Below are 10,111 nucleotides of genomic sequence, written 5' to 3' on the forward strand. Positions count from 1 at the left end.
TTTCCTGCCTATGCAGGGGGTCGGACTCAATGATCTATTGAGGTCCCTTCCGACCCTAGCATCTATGAATCTATGTCAGTCTTTTCCAGCTGACAAATGCTCATAGGGTAATTTTGAGAGTGAGGTCAGTTTCCTGCACCCTTGTCATCTCTTACCAGGATAAAGGTTGTAGATTCCCATTGAATACTCCTGGTTTGTCTTGACACTGAAGAGCTGCCCATGGAAATGGACTGAATGGATGTCCTCAGTGCTGCCCATATTCAGTAGATGCCATCGGACCCTTTGGTGTTGAGCCACTGCCAACCCAGGCAGTGTGTCCATCATGTAGCCATTGATAGCTAGAGGAAAAGACCACAGTTGCAACACAGTGGATAAGGGAGTGGTTAAAGTTTCTACTCAGCAGCAGCCACAATGGAGAGGGTTGGGATAATGGCATAGTTCACTCTTGGGACAGAAACAAGGTGATGGGAAAGACAGATGACTCTGAAGCCATTGAACTAAAGCTCAAACAGATACTGCTTTAAAAATCATCTAATGCAGCATTTCTGTTCTGGTACATGAGCCTCTTGGCAGACAGTGGGAGGAGCAGGAGTTCTTACCATGGAAGGAGTGGTTCCTTTTGAAAACAGGATCATCTGGTCGGACCTGGCAAGGGGGCTGGCAGTTCCTCTCCATGTTCTCGGTGAAGTACCAGCTTTTTGTCTCATCAAAGATGGTGAATAGCAGAGAGAATTCCTGCACGGTCAACTGCCGTCCAAAGGCAGAGCTCAGGACACCAGGGCGGCAGATAATCAGTGGCCCAATCAAGCCAGAGTGCAGATCCTTCTCCTGGGCAGGGATAAAAAACAAAATGTAATGTGAATGGAGAGCTTATCTCAGTCTTACCATGGATGCATTAGTAAAGGAACTTAAAACCAAACAGGAATCTCCACTATGCCATGATATAAGTCTATGGTGCTCTGTTGTCAGCAGTCCTGGTCACCAAATCTCAAAAAAGGAGATTGGGGAATAAGAAGAGGTACAGAGAGGGGCAACAAAGATGTTCAAGGATATGAAACCGCTTCTATGTGGGGGGAGACTGAAAAGGTGGGAAAGGAAATGACTGAAGGGGCATGATAGATAGCTAAGGAATCATGAACCATGTGAATAAAGTGAATTGTTATTCTCTCTGTCTTTTGTACAAGAACTAGGGGGCACCCTATGAAATTATCCAAAAGCAGGTTAAAAACAAAGAAAAGGAAATACTTCTTTATAAAAGGCATCATTCACTTATGAAACACATTACAAAAATATAACCAGGTTTATAAAAGCATTAGACAAATGTATGGAGGTTGGGCCCTGCCGGCTATTAAACACAACAGTCAGGGATGCGAAACACTGCATCTGATGAAGTAAGTTGTTGCCTGCAAAAGCACATGCCTCTCCAAACCAGTCAGTCTCTCAGGTGTCACTCTGCCCTACAGTCTTAACCCTATGATTGTTGGTGTCTGGAAGCATGTGACAAGAGATGGATCACTCTACAAATACCTTGCTTCTAACACTCTTCCTATAAGCTACTTCTTGACACTTTTCGAGACAAGCTATAAGGCTAGTTGGACCTTGGGCTTGACCTGGTATGGCAGTTCTTCTGTTTTTCACCCCCTGCTCCAACCCCAATACTGTGAGAACTGCTGTTAGTATTTATCAGTGTTAGGCAGGGTTTGTGCAATGTGTGCTTCACCCCAACCCTGCTCTCTCAGGACAAAAAGCTCCATCAATGTCAAAGAAATATCTTGTAGCTTTAGGGTTTGCCAGGCACAGAGTATGCCCACCAGCCCCCTGGGGCTGGCATGGAGGAGGGGGGCTAGAATTGTGGCTGAGGCAGCATAGGTTCCTCATGCCGAGGTTCTCCACCTACCAGGTTGGTGTTGGAAAAGTAGGCCCATGCCTTGCAGTCAAACTCATTGCGACTGGGTGCCATCTGGGAAGGCACCTTCCAAGAGTATTCCCGGAGCTCGCCAGGCTGCACTGCCTCCTTGTTGCGTGTCTTATCTTCCACTGAGCCCTCCGTGTAGGGCTGGAGGTTGGAATGGAGGGAGTAAGGCCGGGAAGCCAGGTTCTTGAACTTAACCTACATGATGGGAGGGAGCAGAAGAAAAGAGAGGCATGAAGTGCCTAGTGTGGGACAAAGGACATGAGCCCAAGGCAAGGGGCATGGGAGATGCCTCTCACTAAGGAGGCACTGGTTATTCTGCTCCCCTCACAGCCTCTGCCTGTACGCCAGACCCATCCTGCTGCTCTTCTTTAGGGAAAGTTCAGTGGGCCTGACCCTGATCTCAGCTGTGTGTGGGCATCTCCTGCTGGAGTCACTGGGAAAAGTACAGGCATCTCCACAGGCAGGATGCTTATTCTCTACGTGGTCAGATTTGAACCTGTTGTGCCATCCAGATGCAGGTCACCCCTTCCCACTGCCTTTTTTTTTGCTTCTATCAGGCCTTTGGCACCTTGCTCCTCTGCCATCCTGGCTCCAGCATGAGACACACAGGCAGAAGCCCACTGTGCCCCTGTTGAGCCCAGGGACCCCCATGGACCCGCAGCGCAGCCAGAGGTAGGTGAGGCCCACAGCGTGGGAGGGACCTAGTCAGCTGCGGGGGAGCTGAAAGGAGCCAAGGAGGGTCAGCACCCCCCCGCCCCAGCTCCTACTTTGCCCAGCCGCCCAGGGAGCCATGCGACCAGGACGCACAAACAGGCGCACTTCTAGGCCCTACACACAAGTTAGTGCAGGAGTTCGTGCAGGAGGGCGAGCAGGAGGGCCCCGAGACCCTGACAGTGAGCCCTGAGGGAAGGCTAGCACAGCAGTAGCCAGACTAGCACTGGTACAATGCAGATGGCCACACACTGCACCCTGAGGAGACCTCGCCCCCGGCACCTCTGAGCTCTCCACCCAGACGGAGCCCACGGTTTTGGGCTCTGCGCAGACCGAGCCTCCAGCTCTCGGCTGCGGGGGCTGCCTGGCATGACTCCAGGCACATGGGACTGGGAGCATGGCCACCGCCCCTTGCAAGGTCTGCTCCACTTTGGAGACTCTGAGGCATCAGACAGAGGAGCTCCAGACCGTAGTCCAGAGACTGCGTGCCATCAGGGATGGTGAGCAGGAGATTGACTCCTACTGCCAGGCCCCTTACCCCAAGAAGGCCAAGGGTCAACCAAGATCATCTTGCAGGACAAGGGAAGACTTGAAGATCTCCCACACTGTCCAGCCAGGGGTTTGGACCAAGGTGGTCAACGGCCCCAAGGCTCGCTGCACCAGGGTCCCCTCCCTTCTGGAGCTCTGCAACAGGTATGAACCTCTTGCAGCCCCAGTAGAGCCTGCTGAGCTGCCAGCTCCTGCAGGCAAGGGAGGACCACTCACAGCTACCGTCCCTGCTCTCCCTAAGACCACACGCAGAGTGGTCGTTGTGGGAGACTGCCTCCTGAGGGGGATTGGGGGTGCAATCTGCTGCCCCGCCCCCTTAGCCCAGGAGGTCTGCTGCCTGCCGGGGGCCTGCATCTGGGACATAGTGGAGAGGATCCCAAAGCTTATCCAGCCCTCCGACCATAAGCTCCTTATCCATGTAGGCATGAATGACATGGCTTGGAGCAATCCCAGCCAGGTCGTGAGTGGCTACAGGGCTCTGGTAGCGGAGCTCAGGAGCTTAGGGGTGCAGGTGGTTTTTTCCTTGATCCTCCCGGTTACGAGTCATGGGCTGAGGAGGGAGAGACAGATTGAGGTAGTCAACTAAAGACTGCGGCGCTGGTGTCATCGTGAAGGCTTTGGCTTCCACGATCACAGTTCAATCTTTGGTGAGAGAGGCAGTGGTCTGCTGGGAAGAGATGGCCTCTACCTCACTGCACTGGGGAAGAAGCTCTTCTCAGCCAGAATGGCTGACCTGCTTGACCGGGCTTTAAACTAAGCCTGCCAGGGGATGGGTGGACAACCGCCAAAGCAAGCCCACTAGGCAATCACTATAAAACCAGCAGGACAGGGCACCCAAGGGAATCCACTCCTACCCCAGCCCTGGAACGGTGTCCTCCTGGGAGTGCAAGGAAGCCTAGGGCTTCCAATGGGACGCTTACGTGTCAGTACACCAATGCCAGGAGCTTGGGAAACAAACAGGAGGCACTGGTCCTCCTGCTAAACAAGAATGACTATGATCTCATAGGGATAACAGAGACCTGTTGGGACTCCACCTATGACTGGGCCACAGGTATAGATGGCTATACCCTGTACAGGAGAGATCATGCAGAAAAAAGGGGTAGAGGTGTAATCCTCTATGTCAAGGAAAGCTACCCATCCCTGCAGGCTGACATTGGCACCTAGGGAGGACGACTAGAGACCCTCTGGGTTAAAATACATGGGGAATGTGGCACAGGGGGCATAATGGTAGGAGTCTACTACAGACCTCCAAACCAAGAACAAAAGCTCAACCAGGAATTTGCCAGGGAACTGGCTGAGGCTGCACACTCTCAGTGCATGGTTGTCACGAGAGACTTTAACCACCCCGACATCTCATGGGAAGAGCACTCGGCCAAATCCGAATGGTCACAAAGCTTCCTCATGTGCACAAGCTCTACCTCACTCAAGAAGTCTGTGGACTGACAAGAGGTAAAGCACTGCTGGACCTGGTACTGGCTAAAGGGGGTGATCTAGTCAGTGACCTAAGAATCGAAGGAAAACTGGGAGACTGTGACCATGAGCTGATCACTTTTATTATCCATCGCAAAGCTGGCAAGTCAGTCAGCAATGCAGAAGTCCTCAACTTCAGGAAAGCTGACTTTGATAAGCTCAAGAGGCTTGTTGTCAAGGCCCTAAGGGGCCATGACTCAACAGGGAGGGGAGTCCATCCCATCTCGGAAGAAAAGTAGCAAAAGAGCACAGCAGCCCCCTTGGCTCAGCAGGGAACTCGTGGACCTCCTACGCCTAAAGAGAGGCTTATAAAGGATGGAAGACAGGAATCACCAGAAAGGAGGAGTATTCTGTACTGGTCCATACCTGTAGGGAGTGAACCAGGAAAGCCAAGGCTACAACCGAACTCCAAATGACTACACACATCAAGGACAATAAAAAGTCCTTTTTCAGATATGTGGGGAGTTGGAAGAAAAGCAAGGGTAACATTGGACCCCTGCTAAACCAAATGGGACAACTGACAACCGGCACCCAGGAAAAAAACAACCTGCTTAATAGGGACTTCGTGTCAGTTTTTCATCAGCCCAAAGGGACCGCTCTGCCTAGCATGATGCAGGGTGAGGGTGAGTTTATACTCGTCATCAGTGTAGACCTTGTAAAGGAGCACCTTGAGAGGTTGAACACCTTCAACTCAGCTGGTCCTGACAGACTGCACCCCCGAGTACAGGGGCAATGCGTAGGGGGTACATGCAGGTGCATGTGCACCCCCTGAGTGTGGAAGTGCACCCCCTGCAGGCAGACTGCGAGCAGTCACCACTCACCACCCTGCTGCCCACACCGCCAGTGGCATCTGCAGGCAGTCCACAATTGACGGTGGTGGCTGCGGGTGGTTGCCGACCTGAGCCACCGGGGGCATGTGCCATTCATGCCTGAGTACTTAAGGACCTGGCAGGCATCATAGCCTAGCCACTAGCAAAGATATTTGAAAACTCGTGGCACTCAGGTGGAGTACCTGAAGATTGGAAGAAGGCCAATGTGGTGCCCATCTTCAAGAAAGGGAGGAAAGTAGATCCGGGGAACTACAGGCCAATCAGCTTGACCTCAATCTCTGGAAAGATTATAGAAAAAAATATCAGAGACCATTCTCGACAAGCTGGCTTGCATGCATAGATGCTTCTCAAGCAAATCTCAGGATGTCATTCTCCCGTTGTACTCGGCCTTGGTAACACCACAGCTGGAGTACTGCATCCAATTCTGGGCTCCACAATTCAAGAAGGATGTGGAGAAGCTTGAGAGAGTCCAAAGCTGAGCCACACGCATGATCAGAGGGCAGGAGAATAGGCCTTATGATGAGAGGCTGAGAGCCATGGGACTCTTCAGCCTGGAAAAGCATAGGCTCAGGGGTGACCTGGTGGCTGCCTACAAGTACATAAGGGGTATGCATCAGGATCTGGGGGAATGTCTGTTCACCAGAGTGCCCTAAGGGATGACAAAGGTCAATGGTCACAAACTCCTCCAAGGCCGTTTTACGCTGGACATAAGGAAAAACTTCTTTAGTGTCCGAGCCCCCAAGGCCTGGAATAGACTCCCTCCAGAGTTGGTGCAAGCACCTACTCTGGACTATTTTAAGAAACATTTGGACACTTATTTTGCTTGGATCCTTTGACCCTAGCTGACTTCTTGCCCCTGGGGCATGGGGCTGGATCCAATGATCTTCCGACGTCCCTTCGACCCCTAATGTCTATGAAATCTGTGAAATTTCAGGATGATGCTGCATCCCCCTCCTGGATATTAAGCTGCCCTCCAAAGTCTCCCTTTTCCTACATGCATGTAATGAACACAGGTCCATCCACACAGTACTGAGGACCATGCTTGAACTCACCTGGCAGTGGCCATTGGAAATGGGCCCCAGCCTGGCTCTCTGCTGCCCACAATGGCCAGCAAAATTCATATGGTCAAACTGTTCAATCTGAGGCTTTGTCTGTATGAGGCAGTTGTACCAGTTTGACCAAAAGTGTAAATACAAATTTACCAAATCACTGCAAACTCCTGTGTGGATGCTTTAATTTCAGTTTAGCTCAAGACCAATGAGACAAGTTTCAGGTAAACTGAAATAAGTCTCTCCAAAATAGGTATCATGGGGGTGCCTGCACTGGTTTATCAAGATTAATTTAAAAACACTTTAAGGGAAAGTGATGCCATTTCCCATACAGACAAAGAGTTCGCAACTCCCTACTTAACTTGACTCCAGTCCAGTGCGCACGGATCTTTAGTGACAGTGGGATTTGGGTGAGATTCTATCCGAAGACCATACACCTCTAAGGGGAGTCATACTGAGCCCCTGTCTCTTCCTTCCCCCTTTCAGCCCTCTGTTCCTCTTTGCAAGCTCATTACATCCGGGGCTGTGTGGATTTTCTAAAGACTGCTCTTTCTATCAGGACAACCTAACAAGTTAGACCCTGATCTGCTGGGGGACTCTGGGTGAGTCCCATCCTCTGCCTATGTTGCCCATTTCTCCAGCCAGTTTTCATTAAACTGTAAGCTCTTTGGAGCAGAAACCCTGTGCTGCTATGGGTATGTACAAGTGCAAGCACAACAAGGCCCAGAGCTCAGTGGGGGCCTTTGTGTACTATAAGCATACAAATAAAAATCCCAAGAATATTTGAATATTCTTGCCACTAACTGCTACTAAGCCCATATAAGTATCACCTCTGAAAAACTGATTCCAAATTGATTTACCACAATCCTGTCATCCTGTTCCGCCCTGATGTATGGCCCCAGGATTCCCAAGTGCTCATCCAGTTCTCCACGAGGCAGAGGCTGAGTGAAAGATTCGTCCAGATACTCTTGGAAAACAACCTTCCGGTACTGCTTAACAGCCTTCCTCCAGCGAGTCCTGGGACCCCTGCAAGGAAGAGGGAGGTCAGGCCAGTCCTGACATTGCACTGTGTGAAGACTTCAATCAAAGACACCAAGCAGAAGGCCTGGCTCAGAGACATCTGAGCATGGGTGTGTCTGCCCATGCATTAGATCCAGGAGCAATTTACTCATGAGTAAAATACTCACAAGTAAGTGCTCCCGGGCAGGCATCTACACATGTAGGGAAGTGGAAGCAGATTTGCAAACTGCTCTCTTCCTGGGGTCCTGCAATGGGTCCCTGCTGCCACCAGAGGGAGCTCTACGCTCCCCTGGGTGCTAGACCAGGGGGTGGTAGGGAGCACAGGACCAAGAGACAGCTGTGTCCTGGCCAGGGCTGGGACATTGCTCCCTGCTGCCAGGGTGAGAACAATGTTTCCCTGCCTCAGCAGCAGAGAGCTCCCAGTCCCAGCTCCCTGATTGGAGCAGGGGAATGGAAAGAGCTGCAGAGGAGGAGCAGGTCCCAGCCCCCTGTCCCAATCTGCCCTGGGGCAGCTAGCAGTGAGCCCCCAGCTGGGAGGGGATTCCCTGCCCAGCTGGGGCTCACTACTAGCTGCCCCACCAGTGGATTGAGGCAGGGGACTGGGACCTGCCCCATTCCCACAGCTCTTTCCAAGCCCTGCACCTCGATTGCCCAATCGGGGCACAGGGCTGGGACCTGCCTCTAACCAGGATAGTTCCCAGCTCCTGCTCTGCGACTGCGGGGCAGGAGCTGGAGAGCCTGTTTCCCATGCAGCTCTGTGATCATGGAGCTGGGTGGGGAACAGGCTGTGGTCCCTGGAAATAAGGATCCCCAAGCACCTGCCCTGCAGTCATGGAGCTTGCACTGGGAGATAAGGATCTCCTAGCCCCCTGCTCTCTGATCATAATGGCAAAGAAGGGGGTGGGAAATAAGGATCTCCTAGCCCCCACACCCCGATCGCAACCTCGGAGTGGGGAGCAGGGGGCTTGAAGCTGCCTGCTGCCAGGGCAGAGGGACATATTCCTCCCTTGTGCTCCAGTGGCAGAGCCCACCCCAGCAGGAGGCAGCTGCCAGGGGCAGAGAACAATCTTCTGCCCCCTGGTGGCTGGCTGACTGGGAGCAGATTTGCTCCCAGTCAGGCATCTACATGAGCGCTACTGCACAGTTAGTAATCGCAAGTAAATTTGTTACTTGTATTTGCAGATAGCAAATTTACTTGCAATTAGCAATTAGATGCACATTCTTACCGTGCAGTAAACTATGCTACTTTGCTGTAAAGCATCTTTTGTAGATGCACCGTATGTAATCTAATGCACAGGGCTGGCTCTCTACCCTGGCCTTCACTGCAGGTCCCATCCTTCCATTAACTCTTTTAATCCTTTAGATTTAGACAAACTACAGAAGTGGGCGGATGGTAATAGGATGGGGTTCAATGTAGATAAATGCAGGGTGCTGCACCTGGGGAGAAGGAATCCACAGCATACATACAAGCTGGGGAGCTCCCCTCTTGTGAGCACAGAGGCGGAAAGATGAACATGAGCCGCCAATGCCAGACCGCACCCAGCAAAGCCAACTGCACCTTGTCGTGCATCCAAAGATGCATCTCAAGCCAGTCCAGAGAGGTGATACTCTCTCTCTACGCAACACTGGCCAGGCCACAATTGGAGTACTGCATCCAGTTCTGGGCACCGCACTTTAAGAAGGATGTGGCCTGCCTTGAGAGGGTTCAGAGGAGGGCCACCCACTTGGCTGGGGGGCAACAGGGCAGGCCCTATGAGGAAAGGCTGAGGGACCTGAACCTGTTCAGCCTCAGCAAGCGGAGGCTGAGGAGGGATTTGGTAGCTGCCTACAAACTCATTAGGGGAGATCAGCAGCAAATAGGAAAGGCCCTATTCCCCTCAGCAGCACCTGGGCTGATGAGAAACAATGGCCAGAAGCTGCTGGAGAATAGGTTCAGGTTAGAGAGTAGGAGGCACTATTTCACTGTTAGGGTGGCTAGGATCTAGAACCAACTTCCTCAGGAAGTGTTCCTCGCTCCTACCTTGGGTAAATTCAAAGAGAAATTGGACAAACATCTGTCTGGGGTTGTGTGATCCCAGCGTGTGCTCCTGCCAGTGGCGGGGGGGTCAGACTAAATGATCTGTTCAGGTCCCTTCTGACTCCGAACTACTATGAAACTATGAACTATGAATGTGTGCCTCCACCAGGATCTTGCTATTAATGGGCTTTCCTTGTCTGACCAGACAATTTGCAGTCAGTCAAGGAGCACCAATGGGTTCTCACTGGGTTTTAAGCAGCAAAACATGAGGTGATTGTACAACTGAGAGATCTATAGGGACACAATAGCTGCTGGGACACTTTTGGTTTGTCCTCATTCTCAGACAAAGGGGATGAACATTTAAAAGGACTCTGGCCTTTACTAGCTTCTTAGTTTTTAATGTTCATAATCACTATTATGGAAAATTCCTGGTATGGCAGCATCCAAGCATATGGGAAGAGGATATGAATGAGGTTGCTGCATCTTATTCTCAAGCCTGCTAGGGTTACCATATTTCCAGGTCCAAAAAAGAGGACACCTGTAATGGGGG

General features: G+C 51.5%; 1 protein-coding gene across 2 annotated transcripts in view; it reads right to left on the reverse strand.

The window, feature by feature from the left end:
- F8 (coagulation factor VIII) overlaps positions 1-10,111 on the reverse strand; it is a 109,105-nt gene that overhangs the window by 24,801 nt on the left and 74,193 nt on the right. For both annotated transcript variants that reach the window (XM_025205942.1, XM_006025153.2), the window contains 4 exons: positions 7,385-7,550; positions 1,898-2,110; positions 600-828; positions 156-338 (listed from right to left, as the gene is read on the reverse strand). In XM_025205942.1, the coding sequence (XP_025061727.1) occupies positions 156-338; positions 600-828; positions 1,898-2,110; positions 7,385-7,550 (791 nt within the window). The remainder of the gene's footprint in view (positions 1-155; positions 339-599; positions 829-1,897; positions 2,111-7,384; positions 7,551-10,111) is intronic.

The sequence above is a fragment of the Alligator sinensis genome, unplaced genomic scaffold (genome assembly GCF_000455745.1).
Source record: "Alligator sinensis unplaced genomic scaffold, ASM45574v1 scaffold619_1, whole genome shotgun sequence".
Classification (NCBI taxonomy): Eukaryota; Metazoa; Chordata; order Crocodylia; family Alligatoridae; genus Alligator; species Alligator sinensis.